Here is a 25,540-nt window from a genome sequence, read left to right on the forward strand (position 1 = left end):
CAGAGTTGATGAAGGATCAGTTAGGTAAGGGTTGGCAAATGTCATGTGCTAAGAAATCACTTGTGAAGCTTGTTGCACAAAAAGTTTTCAGTTTCCTGGTGAGCAGCTACACCCAAAGGCAGCTTTAGCAGTGAAATGCTTGACCTTCTCTTGTGGCATCCTGCCATCCCTCCCCTCTAGATCCTCTGGCCACCAGCCAGAAGTGGTGGCATCTAGCCAATCACATATTAGTCAGAGGATTCTTATTCTGTAATACTGGCTCTTGGAAACTCTAGTATCTTTAGTAATAAGGAATTTCTTCTCAGTTTCTGGGCACACCGTTCATTTAACCCATCTTTTCTGTTTTCTGGTCTTTGCCAGCTTGGAGTCTAGCAGAAACAAAGAAACTTGTTTCTAAGCCAAAAGGAAACACACAAGCCTAGTAGTAAATCCTTAATCAATATCCTATAGACAATGAATTTGAGCATTTCTTTCTTTAAAAAAGTGGAGGTTCCTCAAAACTCAAAAGGAAACTCGAAATCACTTTAGGAACATCTTAATTCTGTATTCAAAGGCAGAAATACAGCATATTAAATGGCATAAGCCCACTGGATTTATTTAGATCTAAATTAAGCACTGATTGGATGGACCTGAAAAGGAAAACTTATCGTGTTCTCAACAAATTCATAAGTCCAGTAAGGCAACTTAGTTATTTGCATGAAGAAGGCACTTTTTCTTTTGTCAAATAAAGATTCTGCAAAGTTTCTGTCCAAGAACTATTTAGCTTTTATAGTATACAATATGTCAGAGAAAGTTACAACTCTGATTACAATGCATAACTCTTTATATGAAAATAGAAAGTTTGATATCTTGACATACATTTAATGCACTAGTTGTGTTCTCTGTAATGACTGAATTCATCCTGCAGTTTGCTGAAGGTGAATCGGGAGGGGAACCTGGATCTTGGGAACTTCCAACCTACCCAGCCTCTTCTGATTTCTCTTAGACACTTGTAAGCAGAATTTGAGCCAAATAGTCTCAATGAAGCATTCCCTTCATTCATTTCTGGCCAGATTAACTTAATTTGCCCTCATTTCTAGCTCACCCTCTTTCTTTCTTAAAGCAAGAAGTAGAAGGTAGTTGGTGACCCAGCTTAAACTCCCATTACATTTAAAGATTTCAGTAAAGTAAAATTCCAGTAAAATTTGTTCCCAATTTTACCAGTCTGAGTGATCCTAAGCTGCACAGTATTCATTTTACTAAGGGAGCAACAGCCAAGTTACTGCATAGTCTTTCACTGTTTAAATTTTCTTGTAGCAGTATAGTGCCACTGCTGTTGTTATTTCCATCCCACCTTTCATTTTCCCTAGAATATCTCCATGTTCCAGGGAAGTACAGGATCAGAGAATAGGCAGCATTCTTTCTGAGAGCTGTACATAGTTACATAACATATCAGGATTTTCTTGTTCAGTTTTATTTTTGTAGATCCCCTTCTGCTATTGTTTGTGTCTGTTTTGGTTTCTAATTTCTGCCCAACTGCTAAGGGATTTGATCCAACTGTTAGCATTTGATGTGTTTTCTCCCTTCCAGACCACAGAAAGATAGGAGTCTATCTTTCTGTTGTGAATCTCTCTTGTGGAGGCTTTAGCAGTTAGTTGGGCAGGGTCTTGCCTTGCCTGTCCTCTTCTTTATTGTGCACAGCCATGAGTGGACTGTTGTCCATCCTCTGGAGCATACGCACAAAAGCCTGTGTCGATGGTGCGGTAACATATGCATCAGTGGTCATTGCCTTTGCTAACATTGTGGTATCAGGAGTGCTTGAGGGGACTTTGCCCCAAACCACCTCATCCATACATCAAATCTAAGTAAAAACAATGGGCTTGCTATGAACATGTAAGTTTAACACAAGCTCAAGCCCACTGGCTTTTGTTTCCAACTAGAATGGTTCTTTAAGCTCCTCTTATATAGATATTTTTGAGCTTCTGCTGCCTGGCAACTCTGTCAGTTTTATTTGGTTGGGTCAGTTTTATAGTTTCTGCAGAACTGGAAGCTGGCCATTTAAAATAGCCCTGGTTCCACTCACACATGTGATGTGATTGCTGGACCAACTGTTCACAAGTTGTGAAGAGATTATAAGACAGTAATGGGCTGAAATATGCTCAGTAGAGAAAGGCTGGTGTTGACTGATACCATTACCACATTGACCAGTGGGTACAGGAAGCAGGTAGTTACTGTTAAAGTGTAATAAACACCACCAGGCTTTGTCTAGGCTAAGGCACTTTTTTAGTATGCCCTGGGATCACTTGGGTTATTTTCCTAGTTACAGAGACCAATTTATTAGCTCTAAGAGCTTGTTGGAGATGCCATCTTAGGAAGGTAGATGCCTTCCAGTTGTGTGTATGTGTGTATATATGTGGAATAAATATTTGAAATGGGTTTCAGACAGCTACAACACTGTTTGCTTCACAGCACTGCTTCCCTACCTTGCCCATATGCTGCAATACTGACATGCCAGTCTCACCCCAGAGATTAGGAGTTACTGGTATGGAATGTGGCCAGGGTGTTGGAGTTTTAAAAGGTCCCCAAGTGATTCAAAAGTGCAGCCAAGTTTGAGAACTACTGCTCTGGAAGGTACTAAAATTTTAAAGATGTGGTCCCTGCCTTTAAGGAAATCACAGTATACATAGGCCAAAGCAAAATTACATGGAAGTAAAATAACAGCGTAAGAATGAAATAACAATATAAAATGATAAAAATAATGCCTAGTAACTTCATTTCTTTTATTTAGGCTAGAATTTAAATGGCAGAATTAAATTGTGCATTGAGAGTTTTGATAGAAAATGGCAGCTGAGACTTCTGGAAAAAGAAGCAATTGAACATAGGCATCTACTTTTGTTCCTCCCAAAACCCCACTAAAATATCAAGGGATCTTCTTTTGTCAAGGCCTAAATCCGCAGGGATGGGGAGAATGGGACTGGAGACAACCTGAAGAAAATGTTGGAAGCTGGAAGGGAAAGGACTTAGGAGGCTTGGAAAAACAGAATCTGGAGTGAGCAGTGGGGCAGCCAAGAACCAGCCTGGTTTACATTAAAGAATTGCCCAAAGGCTTAGGAATTGGCAACATCAAGTACTTCTGGGAATAGGGATGAATGGAGTGGGGCTTTAGAATAGGGAGAATTGGTTGAAAATCTTTTTAAGAGCCCCTCAGATCTCTAGCTTCCCTCTACCACCTGGAAGAATCTGGAGGTTAATTCTCCAAGGAGAATGTATTAATAAAATACATCTAGAGGGAAGGAAGGCTGGGAAATGTAGTCTTTGTTCTGTGTGGACATGTGCTCAGCTAAAGCTCTGGGGTTCTGTTACTGCGGGAGAAGGGGAGAATGAATATTGGGGGACAATTAGCAGTTGGCACTATGCTTACATACACACACACTTGCTACATTAATATAATAATATTGATAATGATATTGATGGTGATAATAGTAGCAGCAAAGTTTTAGAGTACTTTTTACATGCCCAGCACTGTTCTTAGAACTTTACATATATTAACTCACCTAATTCTCAACAATCCTGTAAAGTTAGTTCTATTCTTATCCCACTTTGCAGATACAGAAACTAATGTACAAAGAGGTAAAATAACTTCCCCAAGTTTCACAACTGAAACCAGGCCTGAGACCTCATCTTTCTGTGATTAAACCTGACATTATGATTAAGTTTGAAGAAACTGATTGCTAATTAATGTTGTTCATTGTATTGGTTTTGTGTTCTCTTTGAAGAAAATAGTAGTGATATATGTGCTTAATAAATATAAGGAGTTATTGCTATTTTTATAAAATTATTATATGTTTGTACAAATTCAAGTTGTGTTAGATTACAAATAATTTAACCTTTGATGTCTGTTAACTTTTTATGTTTAAAAGAGGTTCATACATTTTGAAGACTATCACAGAAGGTGGTAACTTGAGTGATTAAATTGTAATTTAAAACATAACTCTGGCCACAGCGTAGAGAAGCTGAGACTAAAAGCAGGGAGACGGGGGTGAGGTGATGCCTGAGTCCAGGGGTTGTGACCTTCGGTGTGCATCAGAGGCCCCTGGAATGCTTCTTCGATCATAGAATGCTGGATTTCACCCTCAAGATTTCTCATTTAGTAGGTTTGAGATGGGGCCCAACAATCTTTACTGCTAGGAAGTTTCCAGAAGCAGCAGCTGCTGCAGGTCTGAGAACCACAGCACCTATCTGAGAGGTCATGAGAGTCTAAATTGTGGTAGTGGAGGGGAGGGGTAGGTGATGAGGTGTCAGTCAGGGAGAATTGACAGGATTGTGATTCTTTGAAGTTGAGGTGAATGGACAGGCAAGGATCCAGAGCAGTGGTGAGGGGTTACACATTGAATGAAGTTCCTGTTGGATGTTGCAATTAGGAGGCCATTGGTACTTGCTGACCTCAATAAAAGCAATTTTCATGGAAAAGTAGGGTCAGACATAGATTAGAAAACTGAGGTTTTGAGGAGATAGGTTAAATCCTGTAATATATTGTAGAATACATTTAGATTTCTTTAGTTCTGAAATACTTGATTATACTCTGTATCCCAGCTTATTTTAGCAGGCCATCTGATACTGACCAAACTAATGCTTCCATTGTCTTCATGATACTTTCTGGCTTTCCACTCACCTTTTGCTTAAAAATGGTCCTGACATTTTTAAGAAGTGTCCATATCTACTTTATTTCAAGTGAAAGTCATCCTTCTGCGTATATGCTTATTAGTTTCAGATCAGTGTAGAAACGTTGTTGCTTGCATTTTCTTCTGTATGGTGACTTTTGAGCTCTTTCTCTTAGATCCTGCTTTTGGGTCCTCAAAACAGCTCAGATTTAAGACGTCAGAGCTATCAAGCTCTGCTGGTTTTACTTTGGGGTTTCTTTCACTGTTGTTCCCATTGCCACTATCATAGTTCATGCTCTCAGTACTTTTGATCTGAATGATTATAGTAATTATCATGAGTCTTTGTTCTCACTCTCCTTCCTAGTCTTATTTAATTTAAAAATAACTGTGAGATTGATTTTCCAAAGTAAAGCTCTGATCATAACACTTCTTTGCTTAAAATCTTCTCAATGTGTAATAGTAAAGTCCAGTTTTCATAGCTTAGTATAAGACTTTTGTTTCTAGCTTCAAGTTTTTTCCCCCATATTCTTGGCTGTACCCACACTACCCACCAGTTGTCCCCAGTCTTCTCTGCCTGTTTGCCTTTCTTATGCTGCTCTGTCCCTCAGAAGGCCCTCTCTTTCCACTTCAAATCCAACCTCTATTCTGGACCCTGCTCATCTTCTTATAGCCTTTGCTATCTAGAATTCCTTTTAACTATTGTCTATTTCCATCTAGTACTGTACCTGTAACTCAGTATACTTGTTTTCAACCATGTATTTTCTTATATATAATATTCACCTTCTTGTCTCCCACGATGCCCATAATAGTGCCAAACACAAAGATTGATTGAATGAATGAAGAATGGGAAACCAGTTATGATATAGTGCAAATAAAGGAAATAAAATGATGATTCATTTAACTGATACAGTAAATATATTGCATATCAGTGAATGATGTCTAATGGAATTTTCTAAAGCTAATATGAGTGACAGTAGGAACCTCTTTTAAGTATAGTCAATCAAGTTTGTCATCCTTTTTTTTTTTTTTTTGAGATGGGGCCTTGCTCTGTCACCCAGGCTGGAGTGCAGTGGTACGATCTTGGCTCACTACAACCTCTGCTTTCCGGGTTCAAGCGATTCTCCTGCCTCAGCCTCCCAAATAGCTGGGATTACAGGCATGCACCACCACACACAGCTAATTGTTGTATTTTTAGTAGAGATGGAGTTTCACCATGTTGGCCAGGCTGGTCTTGAACTCCTGACCTTAGGTGACCAGCCTGCCTTGGCCTCCCAAAGTGCTAGGATTACAGGCGTGAGCCACCACACCCAGCCTCATCTTTTTTGATTGTTCAGAAATCTTTTTTATTTAACTTCTTAGCTTTTAATTGAGTCCTAGATATTTCAGTGAGCTGAATACTGTCCTTAATATATGTGAAATGTCACTGTTATATTATGCCATTTTTGACAAGCTTGTTAAACATCACTTGGATGATACATGTGCATGCATGTGTACTTATTCACACATGAATTCACATGTATTTTACCTAAGGTTAATATGGGCCAACTGTGTTTTCTATACAATGGAATATTATTAGGTGGACTAATGGATTCACTAGCCTGATTAATGATCTGTACCAGTTAATTTTTTTGATACGTCTCATTGATGTGTTTTCTGATTCTATTTTTTACTCATTGGAGTGTGAACTAGAAAAATGCTGTACACAAGTAATTAGATTGTAGAAGGGATGTGTAAGATTTGTTGTAATTGATTTTAGATGAAGAAACATTTAGAGCTAGCATAAGAAATGATGATGTTGTAAGTTATGAAAATTAGAAAACATTTCAGATTTAGAATATAATGATATTATTTAATTTTTAAAACTAACTTTTTTTTTGTTTTTTTGTTTTTGGCCAAACATTAATCATTTGGGGCTTTTAAACTGTATTGCATTGGGACTGCCTGTGTGTGGGCCTTGAGTTAGTTCCAGTAGCAGTGAGACTCAGATATTTTGAAAGAACAATATCAGATATAGTTAGTGAATATTGCTTATTTTCTGGTTAAAACTGATTCTTCATTCTCTTGAGCTTTATTTTATTAATAGTTCCTCAGTTTGGACTTAGAATTCATTTAATGTCAACCTTCTCTTGTTTACAAAGGGGAAAGCTCATTTATTTTTCATGCTTTGTCATATTGTTCCCTTTGCTTCTGAGAAAAGGGCACCAGTCTATTTAGATAGAGAAGTTTAGGCTATTTATAAAGCTAGGCAGGTTAATTGAAATTGACAGCTTGGTAATGTCCTCCTTGGTGAATGACGCACAAGGGTTTTAGATGATGTTGGCATGCTGTTTTCACTTATAGTCAGGAATCAGCTGGAGGAATTTGTGTGCTTTGAGCTCTGGTGTTGACGTAGGTACTGGGTACAGATATGTTTTAGGAAACATCTCATTTCCATATAAATGAAGGAAGATTAAAAAGAAAAATTTAGATGGCTTGCCCTTAAATTGAAGCTGGTATCACAAGGATGATGAAAATACTTCTTTTGATTTTCTGGAAAAACAGCTTTGGTTGTATTCAAGCACTGTGGAGTCGTTACAGGTTTATTCAGAGATATTTTTGTATTCTTTTTTTTTTGAATCTGTTTATTCAGCATCAGCTATGTGTACATTAATTTGCAAAACTGCATTTTTATTGTGTATTCCTCCAAACTCCAACTTTAATCTCTTAGGTTTTAGATTGCTCCATTTAAGAAATTTGTACAGGTACATAAATAAACTTGATTTTAATAAAAGATAGAAGACTGAAATAGTTTTTCCTTCTTACATGACAAGACTGTTATTCTTTCTTTTTTAAGGACATAGTAAATATCAGTTTGCCTGAAATGAGTTTTTGTGTTTTTCTCTTCAAGTGTCACTTAAAGGAGAGGCTAACAAGCTTAAATAGTCACTTAAAGGAGACTCTAATTTAAGCTTAACTAGTTATGTAGTCATATTCCCTGACACCCAAACATTCAAGTCATAATCATTTGTTTCATTCATGACAGGGTGATTTCCAAAGTACAGAAATTTTATCTCTTAGAATCACATTGAGTATGCACAGAAGCAAATTTCAGCTTACATAAAGTTAAGAAACACTAGTAGTTGATTTATTATTAGTTGTAATATATCTTCTATGGGCCCATAGCCTTATCAAAACTAGCAGCGACAATTCCTGAAGATATCTGGGGCTCTTGGCATGCTGAGTTGGTCCTGTACTTCTAGGTTCGTGCTGGTACCTTTGTGGATCATCATGTCTGTCATATGGACCTTACTCAAATGTTATGGCAAACAGCACACAGCATATAGCTCAGGGACCCTTGAGGGGACTAGTGTAGAGTCAGGGCTTTTAAGTGGAGGCTTGCTTGAAAAGAACTGTGATCTCTTAGGATCAGTTGCCCCTCATTTCCAAGCAGTGCTTGGAGGGCTTTGGGTCCCCTTGGTTGGGTTCAATCCTTGACCTGTGTAATCTGTAAGTTGCTGTAGATACACAGCTGCAGCAGTAACGTTGTTTTTTAATCCAGGAGTTGCCTTTGATCTTCAGCCCTTCATTCTCACTCTTGGGGTCTCTTTTTTGCAGAAGGTGAGCAGTGGCCAGGCTTCTTGTTTATAGCCTCTCTCTGTCCAGTGGTAAACCTCAGGATTTTTGGATGAAGATCTTTGGATGTGTGCCTCCTTGGTGCCCATTCATGGTCTTGCTAATGGAACAGGATTTGGGTTCATAGTTTAGAATTGCCTGTCACAGCCCCGCTGTCATGGCTGAACTTCCTTCCCCACCCCACCCTTCATCCCAGATAGAGAGATAATGCTTATTGTTGAGTGATTCAAGATACCGTAGACATCTTCCAGCTGGAGTGGACAGAGTTTGATGATAGTGGATAGAGTTTGAGGATGAGCACAGTACATGCCTAGTGAGATCTTCCAGCTGATGGTCTGGGATCCTTAAAGACCATGCAACATCCTCAGTACTTCTCAGTGCCAATTGTCAGGATTTTTGGCTGCCACGTGCCTCTCAGCTAACAACTATTAAGTCCTGTTGGTTCTATAGTGTTTCTCAAATTCTTTCTCCTTCTTATTTTCCTCATCACTATCCTGATAATAGCATTATACATCTTATAAAATGCTTTATGGTTTGCAGAGCACTTGAATGTGCTTTATCTTATCTGATCCTCAGATCAGCTCTGATTGATAGCCAAGTTAGTTATTTTTATCCTGATTTTGTGGATGAGGAAACTGAAGCACAATCCAAGACCACTGAACTGGTAAATGGTGGAGCCACATTTAAACCCATGTATTGTGATGCCAGAGCCCATGCTTTTAAGCACTGTAGCAACTTGCTTATATACACCAAACTTTCTATTTTTATCTCCAACTACTGTTTTTAATCCTCTTATACTTCAGCCTTCTTGGTTTGCTTCCCAACTCAGAGTTTGCCCTTATTTCCTGCCTTTGGTCACACTGTTCCTTCTACCTGTGCCTGTCGAAATTCTGCCCATTCTTCAGTGCCTAATTCAGTGTCTTCTTTTTCATAAAACTTCGTATGAGTCCTCCAAGCCCAAAAGAATTCCCCTCTCCTCTAATAGCATTTTATTTGTATGTCATTTTCTTACATCATAATTATATTTGACTTATCGCATTGTAAGTTGCGTGAGGACAGGATGGTGTTTTATTTTTCCCTTTATCATTTGTGGCAACTAACTACAGTGCTTTGTACATGGTCAAGTACATATAAAACAAATTATATCAAGTGATATTTTTTACTGGGTCAGAATCAGAGCCTCTGATGGTGGCAAGACGTGATTTGGGAGAGCTTGATACTGTCTCTTACAACATCTATCTTATAAGATTAGGAAGGTATATTTGAGAGACTATATCTTCAGTTTGCTCCCCCTCCTAGGACACAACTAATTCATTAAAGATCTTACCTAAGTTGTGACAAACAGCACTTTGTTCATCTTAAGATAATTTCATTCCAATGTTCCATATTTTTAGTAGTCTCTAATCTAGTAATTGATAATAGTAATTGAATTTCTTGGCAAACAAAAGAAGACCTAAATTTTAGGTATCAAAATTATTTTTATTTTATACTTTAAGATTTCTTTTATAATGTATTAAAAAGTAAAAGTACTTTTAAAAATTTATGTCCAACTTCAGGAGCATTTTAATTTTTTTGATAACTATGATAATTAAGATAATTTGTTGAACTATGAGATTGATATAGTAAGTTTGAAATTTCACTTGAATCTGAACTGATTCGAGGGCTTTTATCCATTTAATTGTTTCCCTTCCCCATACCCATTTCTTTAATAAGTGGATTACGTAAAAACAGCTTGACACCTTGTTACCAGTAACATCTTAGTTTTATCCACAAGTTTGGAGATTTTACACTACCTTTTTGAGATAGAAACATGTATAAATTTCCACAGAGTAATAGTGGAACAGTGTTAACAGTGCTGTCTTGCTATGCAATTTATTATTAAATCAAAGTTTGAAGTAGCCCTTTTTAAAAGGCCTTTAAAAACATATTCCTGATTAAGGAAGTTTTCCTGATCATTTTTATTCCTGTTTTCTTAACATGCTTTTTATTTTATTTCATTGTTGGTAGCTAGGTCACGCACTGTGACAGTTTTATAGTAGCTATCTTATTTGCATAGGTTTTTGGAGAATATGATGGAATTTTAGGACATTGTCCTCAAAGACTTACTACATTCAGATTAGCTATTTAAAACTATTTTGTATTTGTGGCTGTGGTGCCAGATAACAAGGTCTAATTTAATATATTGTAGCATTTGTGAGTTGAGTAGTTTGCAAGAGACAATGTAGGGAAGAAATTTCTCTAGCAGAAAGAAAGTGAAGCAATTGTTGATTTGGGTGTCAAGCTGCCAGTTACTGGCTATTGACTTTGGGCTAACCACTTAAGTAACAATTCGATTTCCTTATTTGAAGACTATGGGGTTAGTGGGAAGGTTTTCAATAGCACTAGGATTTTGTCATTTTGTAATTAGTTTTTCTATGTGCTCTTTTCATACCCAACCATAGTTTTTACAGATCATTAAATTATCACATTGATTCTATCACATTAATTCTTTTGTTCTTAATTTACTTAAAGAACACATTTTTACCCCTTGTGGGATTACTGGTAAATATAACCTTGAATTTCTTTTTTTCCCCAGTAGATACAATGTAGGAATGTATTTATATTCTCCTTAATTTAGAAATTCATTTTAAAATAAAAGATTAATTAACCCCATAATAATGCAAAGTTTTTTTTTTTGTTTTTTGTTTTTTGTTTTTTTTTTTAGGTTTTCTTTTTTTGAGTGCTTGGTTGTTTGGCGCTTAGTTGTTTTTTTGGTGGGATGCCTGAGAGGTTTCTAAAGTAGTGCTTTTAAACATTTGCCACAGCTCCATGGGTAGTTTGTTTTAAAAAATACTTTTTCCCCCCCAACTTAGTCTTAAGTAGAATTTTTCTTCTAAAATTGAACAGTGGAGTCGATTATTTTATTTGTCCACTTTCTCCCTGCCTGGGGTATTGTTTCTTTAACTGGTGTTACTAACCGTATGTGTCCATGAATGTATTCTGAGAGTTCTCACATTTTCTATGAGATTTAGAATTTGGGGTTTTACTATCAACGATAATCTTGAGAAGGTAATATAAGCTTTTTCTGGGTCATCTGAATCATTTGCCATGTAACTAGATACTACCACATGGTAAAATTAGTGTTGGTGTTTATTATTGTGTTCATGGTAATGTGAAGGCCAACTACTTCATATTATCTGAAGTGTATGAAGCTTTCACTGAGATTCAAATAACAGTGCTAGCAGCATCCCTGCTTGCCACACCCAAAAGAACCTGCATTATAGAGATAACATTCAAGTTGTAGGCAGATGACAGATTCCATTTTTTAATAGAGCAACTTGTAACAATCATTAGAAGTAAGTATATCAGTAAGTAGAAAAATAATTTTCTATAGCTGCTTCTAGTGATAATTGAATAAGGCACACATATAATGCAGAATTCAATATGGTTGTGATACCAACCATATCTTTAAGTGACTTCCTTAAATTAGTGTTCAAGGACTGCTTGTTAGTGGTTTTGTTTGGTACAAGGTCTGATTATCCTTAACTGGTTAAGGAAGCCATGAGGTTATCAGTACTGTTTTGTACAATGCATTTAGGTGAATAGGTATTCTTTTCATTAGAATGATTAAAGTAAAAACAAAAACAGAAAGAGATTAAATATATTATCAAACTCAAAGCTTTGTTGGTGTTGACATTTCAGCAGAAAACCATTGTTCATTATGCCATATTTTTTACTGTTAATTTGAATTTAATTGGTTATGTAGTTATTTTTGTATTTAATTTATAAATTTGTTTTGGCTTTGTCTTTTTATCAGGATAATAAATGCTAAGTTTTGTTTTGTATGTATTAAAATAACATATTAAAAGTGGTTTAAGTTGGCATTAGGAGTGTAAGAACACATTTTTCCCTTAAAAGTTGTTTATCTAGTACTTGGTTTGAGAAACCTCAGTCTATGATACTGAACATTATTGTATCATAATCATGATAGCTAACCTTCAACTAGATGTTTTCTATTTCATTTTCTATGGGTTGCTTAAAATTGTGACTTTTCTCCTTTTCTGTCATTAAAAAAATTAATTTCTCTAATACATGGCTACCTAAAATCATGACATAATCCATTGATCTGTGTGTGAGTAGTTGCGTATTCAAATTATTGTTATCTGGCCTGATTTTTAGTTTCTGTGATTTTTGACTGTCATTTCTATTTTAATATTACTATTTTGGGTTCATTTTTCATTCATTCATACATTGAACAAACGTTTTTAAAATTCCACTATGTACCAGGGATTGTTCTAGGCACTGGAGATTATTTGGGTGAGAATTTTTTTTTTTTTTTTTTGAGATGGAGTTTTGCTCTTGATGCCCAGGCTGGAGTGCAATGGCGCGATCTTGGCTCACCGCAACCTCCGCCTCCCAGGTTCAAGCAGTTCTCCTGCCTCAGCCTCCCAAGTAGCTGGGATTACAGGCATGCGCCACCACGCCTGGCTAATTTTTTTTGTATTTTTTTTTTAAATAGAGACAGGGTTTCTCCATGTTGGTCAGGCTGGTCTCGAACTCCTGACCTCAGGTGATCTGCCCATCTCGGCCTCCCAAAGTGCTGGGATTACAGGCGTGAGCCACTGTGCCCGGCCGAGAATCTTTATATTTGGGTGGGCCTTAGTCACTCTTCACTGTCAGATTTTCTAATTGTTTAAATGAAAAATGTCGTGTTTATATTACATAGTACATATCTATTTCAACTAAACTAAATCTGTCTGGCTGACATATCTAGACATCTTAGTACTTGGTGTTACCATATCATGATTGCCACAGACATAAATGTCTCTTTAGTCCAAAATGATGGGTCTTTTAAGCTTGTTCATTCAAACGATATTACTGAAAGACTGGTAAATTCAAGAGGTTGTTTGTAGTAGGCACTATTGGACTACTGATGAAATGAATGAGACAGTCTGTGTTCTTAGCAGAGGAGCTTAGAAATTTTAATCTAGTCACTGAATCCTTGAAACTAATTTGGGCTTTGCTGTATGTTGACATTGTTGTATCTATACCCAGAATTGCAGACTCATTGATTACAGAGGGGCTTTTGCATTTAATAAACATTCATTCAGTAAGCATTTACTAAGCACATACATTTGTTCCTTGTTGATTTTTATCTTCTTTAATTTGTCTCTTAGCCATTATGATTACCCAGATGCCTTGCCTTGGAGTGTTCAGAATAATAGGGTAGAATCTGTAGGACAAGGTTCACAAACAGCTATTTCTAAACAATGCTTCTTGGAGGTAACAATTTGAAGAATATTGTTATAGGATAATTATAATTATAGGTAAACTTCCTAAATCTGGAAACCTTGGAACCTGTCATATTCTAGAACCATAGAAATAGTGCTGCTTTAAAGCAATATCAGAATTAGATAGAGGGAGATGTCCAGAAGAGATGCAAGACCAATGACAGCCTTGGCCAACCCTGTGGGATCTGTGCAATCAGAATGACTCTTTTGCCAACTAGTTGTCCCTAGTTGGGCTGAAATGACCAGGCCTTTGTACTCTCACATTGATCAATCAGTGGATGGGAGATGCCAAGTATGACCTCGGTCTAGGAAGTTCACTGCAGATAAAACAGACCCTAAAGGGTGTGATAGTTGAAGTGCTGATGTCTGTCAGCCAACAGAATTCTTAGTAACCAAGGCAACATGTTGCGTGATCTTCACAAATGCGTGATCTGGGCTGCATGCATCATAGTGTTCACCCTAGGCAGTAAACTGTGACAATTACCTTGATGACAGGATTGCTTATTCAGTGTTCTTTATTTTCTACCTCTGGATCATGAGTAGCCTAATTTAGGATGCTAATATGTGGTGGAGTAGGTATGAGTAACGGGAACACCATTTTCCCCTTACTGCTTTCAACTTACGTGTTAATATTTGGTAACTCTAATAATAAGGTGACTATAACCCTTGGTTTACCCAGGTTAGTCCTGTTTGCCTAGAAATACCCAGTTTAAGCCTGTTGAAAATCAGTTAGCTTAGGAGGAATACCTAATGTAAATGATGAGTTAATGGGTGCGGAACACCAACATGGCACATGTATACGTATGTAACAAACCTGCACGTTGTGCACATGTACCCTAGAACTTAAAGTATAAAAAAACCCAAAAAACAACAAAAAAACTGTCTTCTCAACTAGTACAGGGACTAGATTAAAAAAAAATCAGTTAGCATCTAACATCTGTTAATTATTTTTAGTAACTCCTCACAGTCTCAGAAGTATCCCAGTTTGTTTCCCAATACAAGATAAAGTGTATTGTCATTCTACTTAGTAATTTTTTGAATTTGCGTGCATATTTATTCTTTAAGCATTTTTCTGGCCTGTCTAATGAATAGAATGTTCTGTTTTCCATTTTTTAAGAGGCAGAAATGGTCTTCTGGATTAGCTTTGTATTTTTGCTTTAGTTGACCCTAAAACAAATGCGTTTTATCTTTATCAAATTTTTCATCATCAAGCTTTAATATATTGTGAAATTGCAACATATTCTATCAAGTATACTATGACTGAAATTACTGGATATATTATTTATTTCTGTCTCCCACTGTTACAATTGTGTCTATAATGACTTTTATTTCCCTGGTTTATTTTGTAGCTTAGTCACAAATATTTATGTTCTGATTTATCTTTCTGCTCAGAGACTCTGGGACCTGAGCTGTTTCCCTGATGGAGTCGATCATTTTCCAGAAGGATATTCCGACTTATTCAAATCTAGGTCCTGAGGAAACACAACTTGCTTAGAAATAGACAGTTTTAAATCTGCTTTTACAGAAATCTTTTACAGAAATCCATAATGGAAAGAAGAAATTTAATTTTATCCCAGATAGATTTAATAACTTGCAGATCTACTTTGTTCACAGCTAAACTCTAAAACTAATTAAAGCTTCTGAAAAATGTCTAGGGACAGAAGAAACTGAAATTCTTAGTGATTCCTTTAACCTACCAGGAGGTAATAGGCTGCCACCTTAAGTCATGCCTTTTCGTTTTCTTTTTTTTTTTGTCGTTCTGTCTCCCAGGCTGGAATGCAATGGTGTGATCTCGGCTCACTGCAGCCTCTGCCTCCTGGGTTCAAGCGATTCTCCTGCCTCAGCCTCCCAAGTAGCTGGGTTTACAGGCATGCTCCACCACACCTGGCAAATTTTTTGTATTTTTAGTAGAGATGGGGTTTTGCCATGTTGGCCAGGCTGGTTTCGAACTCCTGGCCTCAAGTGATCCGCCCACCTCAGCCTCTCGAAGTGCTGGGATTACAGGCCTGAACCATCACACTGGCTTCTTTTTCTTAATTGTTTCTCTGCCCTCTTTTCACTATTTTTCTGGTCTGTAGTTTTGGCTGAATGTTAGATAGGGAACAGGGTTCACTGGTAGACTCAATTTTACCCATTTCTAATTGCTTAGCAAGAGGAGTCACCTGCTGATTTTAATATGAAGCTTAGTATTATGTAATAGACAATATCTTTAACAGATGGTGTACTGCCAGTGATGTAGAACTTCTTAATCATGCTCCCTTTACAAAAGAAGAACATTATTAGAAAGCAATGGTATGATTTTATGCTTGATCTTCAACAAGTGAGAAATTGATAAGTCAAATATACAGTCAGCCATCTGGCATTCCACACGTTTTCATTGACTTGGGAGATCATGGAGTTATACAAAGCAGGAGTAGCACAATATAAGAAAATGGCATGTTATAGAAATATTTATTTCTTTTATTTTAGTTATCTATACTATTGATCAGCAACAAGTTTATCAGAAATTTTCATTTTATTCAGCTATCTGAGTTTAGAAAGAAGTAATTCAGATGGTATTTACTTTTTTTTGCCCAATCAAAGCTGCTAGGCATTGAGGAACTGTTTCAGAGTAGGCATAGTTTTTTCCTTCACATGAGGTCAAAGCCACTAACCACTGAATTAAACATTTGCTGAGCTTGGTTTGCAGCAGTTTGATTGATGTAGATTCCTTCTTGCAACTTCTTTGAGCCTCCAAAACTTACTGTGTCATTATAGACCCCAACTGCCTTTAAAAGATAGGAATTTCAACATCCTACAATTTAGTTATCATTTGGATGAATGACTTAAATTATTATATATTTTAGGAATATTCATTTTTTATACTACCTGAGCTAAACTGTTTGAAATTATTATCTTATGACATATACACTATTTAATATATTGAATTTGAGAAAGTTGGTTCCAAATATCAAATAGCTGAGTAGAAAGTAGAAAAAGACAATCCAGTTGCTGAGAATGGGGCAGAAAAAAAAATGTGATTTCTAAATCCAAAGAAACTAGCTACCCTTATCTAATTTATCCTTTCAAACTAAAAATATGTTAAATACTGTCAGTGTGCCGGGTAAGTAAGTGCTAAGCACTGACATTCCCCCTCCTTGTCCTTATGGACCTCAGGCTGATCCTCTTTGTTCCCAGCCTGGCTCACTGTCACTCTCTCCAGCATTCCTGTCAGTGTCCACATGGATGGTCTTTTCAATATTCTGGCATCTCAGCTTCTTATCCTTTTCTTCTCTGGTGATCTTATCCTCCATCCTACATCAGCTTTTCATTCTTACAGCCATTCTCTTGTCATTAGCAATAACAGTGGTCTCTCCACAATCTCAGTTTGAAGCATGCTCAACTCTGATTAGCATTTTAAATCTCACTCTAGCTCACTGCTTCTAGTACCTCCATTTCAACAATCTTTTGACCTTATTGATTCTTAAAAGCCATGGATTTTACCACCTTGTTGCTGTCTTTCATTTCCCTGATTACCTTTCTTTCTTTTACATCCAGTTTAAATTTCATGTCAATATTTGCTTTGCAAAATCTAATTCTAGTTAAATCCATCTCTCTGTGTGAATCCTGAGCTGAATGTCACTGGAGCAAAACATGCCATGATGCAACTGGTCTTTAAGTTCCAGGCTGGGAAGTTCCGGGGCACTCATGTTGCCTGCCATCATGCCGCATGTTCCAGGTCCATTCGGTCTTCCATTCTCCCAGATGACTATTTCATACTTTTTTCCCCCTCCTCAAAACAGCTTCTCCCATTCTTATTCTTAGGTAATAATTTAGTTTTGCATTTGACTGAAAGGATAGATGCCACTAATAAGAACTTGGATAAGCTCTTAACACTGCATATATCCATGTACCACCATCAATGCCCATATGCCTTCTTTCCTCCTGCACTCTGAAAGAATGTAAGGGTTCCTATTAACCCCTCCACACTAGATCCCTTCTTCTCTTGTCACCTTTTCAAAGACACGGTTCCAGTTATTATTCCTTCTCTCCCTTTTATTAATTTTCTCAAAATAATCAATCTTCTCTTCTCTACTGATCATTCCCATCAGCCTGCAAATATGCTGTTATTTTTTCCATCTTAAAAACCTCTCTTGCCGGGTGCAGTGGCTCATGCCTGTAATCCCAGCACTGTGGGAGGCTGAGGCGGGTGGATCACCTGAGGTCAGGAGTTCGAGACAAGCGTGGCCAACATGGTGAAACCCCATCTCTACTAACAATACAAAATTAGCTGGGCGTGGTTGTGGGCGCCTGTAATCCCAGCTACTCGGGAGGCTGAGGAAGGAGAATCACTTGAACCCAGGAGGTAGAGGTTGCAGTGAGTGGAGATTGTGCCACTGCATTCCAGCCAGGTGACAGAGTGAGACTCCGTCTCAAAACAAAAAAAACAAAACTCTCTTGACCCCATATTCCCCTCTAGTGACTGCTCCCTTTCTCTTCTGTTCGCTCTCTCTCTTTTTTTTTTAAGACAGAATTTCACTCTGTTGCCCAGGGTGGAGTGCAGTGGTGCCATCTCAGCTCACTGCAGCCTTGACCTCCTGGGTTCAAATCATCCTCCCACCTTAGCCTCCTGAGTAGCTGGGACTACAGGCATGTGCCATCACACCCAGCTAATTTTTTTATTGTATTTTTTGTAGAGATGGGGTTTTGCCATAGGGTCTTGAACTCCTGGGCTCAAGTGATTCTCCGAAAGTGGTGGGATTACAGGTGTGAGCCATAGCGCCTGGCTTCTTCTCTCCTTTATAGCACCGTTTCTCCATATAATTGTCACTACTCATTGTCTTCAATTTCTCTGCTTGTGTTCTCTTCTCACTTGAAGTCACTGCAATTAAGCTTTTTTTTTTTCTCTTCTCTCTCCTACTTTGCAGAAACGGTCATGTTAAGGTCACCAATGATAAAATCCTCAGCCCTCATCTCACTTTTTAATAGCAGTATAGACACAAGTTAATCACTCTTTTCTTGGAAACACTTCCTTTTGGGACAGCACATTCTCCTCCTGGTTTTCCTCCAAACTCTGGCTTGTTTTCCTTCTCAACTTGGCTGATTATGTCTCACCTGCTTGTCTTGTTAACGTTGGAGTATCCAGGCTACAATCTTAGATCTCTTCTTTTCTCTCCATTTAAATTTACTAGGTAATCTTATCCCATCCCTTGTTATTAAATGCTGTCTTTATGCTGAAGACTTCCAACTTATATCCAACAGTCTAACTGATAGCTCTACCTGAATATCTGAGGGCATCTCAAAGTAAACATCTCCAAACCTGAGCTGCTGATCTCTCACCCAACATGCTTCTTCACAGTTTTCCCTTTCTCAGTTACTGGGAACTCTGTCCTTCAGGTTACCCAGGCCAAAAGACTTTGAATCATCCTTAGTATTGCTCTGACTCATACTGCACATCCATTTCATCAGCAAATCCTTTTAGCTCTATCTTTAGAATATATCCAGAGTCTCACACCATTTCTCCACCTTCTCTGCTATTATGCATTGTTATCTCTTACTGGGATTATTGCAGTATCAGATAATCAATCTTGCTGTGTCCACCCTTGCTATTGACAGGCTAGTCACCAAATATGAGTCAGAGGGATCCTGTTGAAATGCAGCTCAGAGAATGGCATGACCTTACTCAATAACTTCCTGTTTTTCTCACTCACCTGCTCTCTGACTCCCTGTCACAGTAAAAGAGGGTTTACAATGTCCTCCAGGGCCCTGCTTGATCTCTGTCATCTACCCATTCCATCCTGTAACTCCTTGACTTTATCTCCTACTAGTCTTTCTTTTACTCTAGAGCAGGCAACTGGACTCCTTGCCCTTCCTCTGATATATTAAACATTTTCCTACCCCATGGTTTTTGTACTTGATGGTCGCTTTGCCCAGAATATTTATTCTCTCAGATACATGCATGGTACACATCCTCATTTATTTAAACCCTTTGCTTAACTGTCACCTCTCAGTGGGGTCTTCCCAGTGTCCTTAAAAATCATAGTAGTTTCCCTCTCTCCATCACCTACTCCCCTGGTTCATCATCTGACAAACTAAATATTTCCTTCATTTATTTTGTTTTTATTGCATTTCTTGTGACTAGAATGTAAGCTTCATGAGGATGTGAATGTTTTTGTTTTGTTTGCTGCTGTTAGGAAAGTGTCTGTATAATATTAAGTACTTTAAAAACATTTGTTGAATAAATGTATGAATTATTATAGTCTTTTCAGTGTATAATTTTTCTATTACACATAAGAAATGGAGCCTTAGAGTGTTTAGTAATCCGTGAGGATAACACTTAAACCCAGGTCTGTCTTGGCTCATAGCACAGTCACTTCGTGTATTTTTTCATCTATCAGGACACTTACAGGGTACTACAGGAGCTTTACATTGGATGAATTGCATTATAACATAGAGGAAGTCATCAATATTGTGTGTCTTATTTGTGCTCTTCTCCTCAATCAGTATCTGGGAGAAAATTGAAACCGATTTTTAACAGTTCATGTTGAAGCACTTTTTGCTACATCATAGAAACTTGTCAGAGAGACTTGTTAAACTGTTTCCTCAAACCAAACATGTTTTGGGGTAAGAGAGTTCTGAGAAACTCATTTTTTTCTGCTTTCTATTGGCAACAAGGCTATATTTCTTACCGAGATGAAAAATATCTAAATCCCATGAACTAGCAAGGAATCAAATAAGAATGCTGCTAGTTTGGTTAAGGTGGTTCAGGTATTCCAGGGCTGTGAATTCCATGGGAGACAGCTGGAATTTACGTTCATTTTCTACCACTGAGTTGTTGGTTCAATGGAATCATAGATTTTCAAAGATTATCAAGCTACTCACAGTCAAATAGGGAATTGATGAGGAATAGAGGTCACAATTTCAGAAGATAGTCACAGATCATGATGAGTATGAATCATGCTTTCAGTGTTTGCAGCTGCTTATAGCCTGGCAAACTACAGGATGTGTCTGGTCGGCATTTCCCAACACCTGCCCCAAGTTTCGTTCATATTCAAAGGAAATTATTAAGCTAAAAGTGAATTCTATATATGAAAAAGAACTGGTATCCTTGGATTATGGAAGTGAAAAATGAATACCAGGTTTCTCCCAAAACATTTGGTTACCTGGTCAGACTGTGGCTATTGTCTTTGTCCACGCAGAATCCTGAAATTATAATTTCTAATGAAATTCTGGCATGAGCTGAGAGGTGGTGAAACGTCAAGTGAGAATTGAATTATACACTAATAAAATTGTACCTAGTGGTTTGAATGGATCGTCTAAAGGGTTTATCAAACTTGTCTAATTTGAAGAGTCTCAAATTCCAAAATCTGCCTCCTTGTCAGTGGGCACAGCTCTTTTAACTGGCAGAGATGATTTGCTGCTGGGCTTTTGGAGTGTCCTGCGGGCACAGGTGTTGGCAAGGATTTGATCAGTTTATGCACAGATTTTGGGGCTCCTCCATGCTGTGCCCTTCTTTTAGGGATTTAGTCTCTCAATTTTCAACCACTGGTAGCCCCAGACTATTTTCTGACACCTCAGATCAACCAGACTGAGTCTATTTGTTTGAATTTTAGCTGTTCCGACTCATAGACTGGGGAGTCCTTTTGCAGGACAAGCCTTATGAACGTCATGGTTGTCCACTGGGCTTAATTTCTTTCAAGAGTCAAGACTCCAGTTTATGCCTACTTTTGGCCCTTCAATGCCTTTAAGTAGTTGTTTGTTTTATTTTGCCCAGAGTTTGTAATCATTAAATGTGGAAAGGATAGTCCGAAAAAGGCAACTCTGACATTACGTTCAGAACCTCAATAAGTTATTTTGTATAGTTTTTTCATTATTATTCAATTTAAAATACCACTTTCTAATTTTCATTATAGTTTCTTCTTTGAGCTGTGAGTTATTTAGCTATATGTTAAAAAAAAATTTCCAGCCAGGCCCGGTAGCTCACGCCTGTAATCCCAGCACTGTGGGAGGCCAAGGCGGGTGGATCATCTGAGGTCAGGAGTTCGAGACCAGCCTGGCCAACATGGTGAAACCCTGTCTCTCCTAAAAATACAAAAATTAACTGGGCGTAGTGGTGGGCGCCTATAATCCCAGCTACTTGGGTGGCTGAGGCAGGAGAATGGCTTGAACTCAGGAGTCAGAGGTTGCAGTGAGCTGAGATTACACCATTGCACTCTAGCCTGGGTGACAAGAGCAAAACTCCATCTCAAAAAAAAAAAAAATTCTAACATAAGAATTTTTTGAATGATCTTTTTATTGATTTCTAACTTAATTACCCTATGGTCAGAGAATATATGTAATTTTAATCTTTTAAAATTTGTTGAGATTGGATTTGTAGTCCAGTATATGGTCAATTGATGTCAGTGTTTTCCGTTTACTTGAAAAGGATTTGTATTCTTTGCTTTTGGGTGCAGTGTCCTTTGTATGTCAGTTAGGCCATGTTTGTTGAACATGTTTAAATCATCTCTATTTTTTACACTCCCTCCTTTTTTTTTGGTATGCCTTTTTTGTCAGTTATTAAGACTAGTACATTAAAAAATCATCTCCCACTATGTGGTGAATTTGTCCATTTGTCCTTTTAGTTGTGTTGCTTTTTTCCATTTATTTGGAGCCCATTGTTAGATAAGTATAGATTTAGAATTATTTATTTCTTGTGAGTTGAACCCTTTAACAGTATGCATTTTCCCTCTTTATCTTTGGTATGTTTTTTTCCTGAAAGTCTACTTTGCCTGCTATTAATATAGTGACATCAACTTTCTTTTGGTTAGGTTTTTTATTGTCAGTTTTTTCTTTCTTTTTTCTTTTTTTTAACAACCTTTCTCTGTCTTTAGAGTTTCTGTTTCCTTTCAAATAGTTGGGTTTTCCTTTCTTTTATACTAGTGTGACAGTTTTTATTTTCACTGAAACATTAGATTACTTACAATTAATACAATTATTAATTGGATTTAAATAATTCACCTTACTATTTTTTTTTTAATAGAGACAGGGTTTCACTATGTTGGCCAGGTTGGTGTTGAACTCCTGGTCTCAAGTAATCCTCTTGCTTTGGCCTCCCAAACTGCTAGGATTACAGGTGTGAGCCACCGTGGCTAGCCATACTCTTTATTTTCTTTTTCCTCTACCTGTTCTATACTTCTCCATCCCATTATTAGTTTACTGGATTTTCAAATGTATTATGCATGACATTACTCTCATTTGCCACATTAACCTTTTTTTCTTTTCTATTTTAAGGAAAAGATAGAGTTTTTAATACCCCATTGTGTGAACAAGGAATCGTTGGATTTGGAATCGGAATTGCGGTCACTGGAGCTACTGCCATTGCGGAAATTCAGTTTGCAGATTATATTTTCCCTGCATTTGATCAGGTAAGTGAATGAATATTTCTAAGGTTGTTCAGTCTTTGAAATATTAAAGTATTGCTGCTACCTTTCCACCTACCCTTACCTGCATTCTAAACATTTTATTATCCTTTTACTAATGTATTACAATTATAATTTTGTTATGAGCATATATTTAAAGATCTAATAGAATAGTTTAAGCAGATAGACTGGGGTTGGGTGAAGTGGCTCACTTCACTTTGGGAGGCCAGGGTGGGAGGATCACTTGAGGCCAAGAGTTCAACACCATCCTGGGCAACATAATGATAATGAGAACCCATAGCTACAAAAACTACAAAAATTAGCCCAGTGTGGTGGCACATACCTGTCATCCCAGTTACTCTGGAGGCTGAGGCGGGAGGATAACTTAAACCAGGAGTCCGAGGCTACATTGAACTGTGATCGCGGCACTGCACTCCCCGCGTGACAGAACGAGACCCTTTCTCAAAAAGAAAGGAAGAGAGAAAGACAGAGAGAGAGAGAGGGGAGAGGGACGAAGGGAGAGGGGAGAGAGGAGAGAAGAGAGGAAGGGAAAGACAAGACCCTGTCTCAAAAAGAAAGGAAGGAAGGAGGGAAGGAGGGAGGGAAGGAAGGAAGGAAGGAAGGGAGGGAGGGAGGGACGAGATCCTGTCTCAAGAAAGAAAGGAAAGGAGGGAGGGAAAAGCTCATTGTGCTATGGGAAAGAAAGGAAGGCAGGAAGGGAGGGAGGGAGGAAGGAAGGAAGGGAAAGACTCATTGTGCCATGGGAAAGGAAGGAAGAAAGGAAGGAAGGAGGGAGGGAGGGAAGGAGAGAAGGAAGGAAGGGAGGGAGGGAGGGAGGGACGAGACCCTGTCTTAAGAAAGAAAGGAAGGGAGGGAAAGACTTATTGTGCTATGGGAAAGAAAGGCAGGCAGGCAGGAAGGAAGGAGGAGGGGGAGGGAGGCAGCGAGGGAGGGAAAGACTCATTGTGCCTTGGGAAGGGAAGGAAGGAAGGAAGGGAGCGGGGGAGGGAGGGAGGAAGAAAGGAAGGAGATTGGAAGGGAAGGACTCATTGTGCCATGCCCCGTCTTTCTTTCTGCCTCTCAGATTGTTAATGAAGCTGCCAAGTATCGCTATCGCTCTGGGGATCTTTTTAACTGTGGAAGCCTCACTATCCGGTCCCCTTGGGGCTGTGTTGGTCATGGGGCTCTCTATCATTCTCAGAGTCCTGAAGCATTTTTTGCCCATTGCCCAGGAATCAAGGTATGTTCATTTATGTACTTTATTTGATTTCTATTTGATGTTTCCATTTTGGTTCATTCTATTTAATATCTATGCTTATCTAGAGGAAAGAAAACAAACAGGATTCTTGGAATTTATGTGAACTTAACTGTATTTAAGAAAGGGAGGTTAGCAGTTCTTTTAAGTATGCTATCCAATGCCCAGTTTTACAGAAAGTTCTTTTTGAAGGAGGACTGGTTTTATAAACTCTGGCATTGATTAATTTTATAGACTTCAAAGAATAAGACCAAGAACATAGTTGGTTTACCTCCCCTCTCTTTCAAAGCTTTATATTTCTTTCTAACTTAAGTCTTTCTCACTTAACTGATGATGGGGTGATTTTAATAAATCTTCTGTTTAGTCTGTATTTACCTCAAAGTCACAGGGATAAGACTTTTGCTTTTAATCTGTTTCTTGCTTGTTAAGAAGACTGAGAGAAGACTGTTACCTAGCTTTTTTTTTTCTGTTTAAAGTTAGGTAATACTTGCTCAACCAATTAATTTTGAAGCATCTCCTTTTTATAGCCTGTCTTTCACAAAAGCTTAGGTCTTTTGATGGTAAAAATATTTTGAGTATTTTATGTCTTAATTTTTTGTATTATCTTTTCTGTTTCTGTTTACTGAATAAGCTTTTCAGGGGATCATTGTAGAAACCCATAGATGTGTGAATCCAGAGATGTATATTTGTTTTTTGACCACATGAATTGACTGTGAGCATGTGTCTATGTTTTATTCTTTTTTTCTTATTTGTTTTTTCTACCAGATCAAAGTTATAAGCTTATCTTAGTTGAGTAGATGTTGCCTGATTTTTGAATGTGAGCTAGAAGTTGTAGACTGGGAAAGAAGCCATGTGCGAGGCAAGTTATTTTTGTGCTTGAGCTAAACATTAATTCACATTTAATATTTATAACATTATATTGTTTTTAAGAATAGATCTTTTCTGTCTGTCCCCTACCTTCTCTTTTCCTCCTTCATTTTCTTTCTTCCTCTTCCTTTTTCCTTTTTTTTCAGCTGAAATGAAAATATACTTAAAGTACAAAAGGCTAATATGAAGAAAGCAGATGAAGGGAAATTAAAAAGTAGGAACATAAGATAAAGACATTGTGTGATATGGTTATTAATGTGTTCAGAGGTCCAGAACAGAAAATAAAATTTTTTTACAGAAAATAGTGACATTTTTGCTGCTCTTTTATTTTTAAAATAAAACCCTTCAATAAAAATGGCATAAAATTGCCTCAGGGAATCTTAAGTCTTTGTGATAAGTTCAGGTTTATTTTAATAACTCTTCCTATATAATATTTGTCTTTAAACAATTATTTTATAATCATTTAAAATTAGACCAAGTTTGTGATTTAAGTCAACATGAGATAGAAGTTAAGAGCTT

At 37.6% G+C, this 25,540-nt stretch overlaps 1 protein-coding gene across 8 annotated transcripts in view; it reads left to right on the forward strand.

The window, feature by feature from the left end:
* BCKDHB (branched chain keto acid dehydrogenase E1 subunit beta) overlaps nt 1–25,540 on the forward strand; it is a 239,714-nt gene that overhangs the window by 33,844 nt on the left and 180,330 nt on the right. For all 8 annotated transcript variants that reach the window (XM_063724679.1, XM_024247917.3, XM_054556883.2 and 5 more), the window contains 2 exon segments: nt 22,772–22,905; nt 23,984–24,139. In XM_063724679.1, the coding sequence (XP_063580749.1) occupies nt 22,772–22,905; nt 23,984–24,139 (290 nt within the window).

Source organism: Pongo abelii, chromosome 5 (genome assembly GCF_028885655.2).
Source record: "Pongo abelii isolate AG06213 chromosome 5, NHGRI_mPonAbe1-v2.0_pri, whole genome shotgun sequence".
Taxonomy (NCBI): Eukaryota; Metazoa; Chordata; class Mammalia; order Primates; family Hominidae; genus Pongo; species Pongo abelii.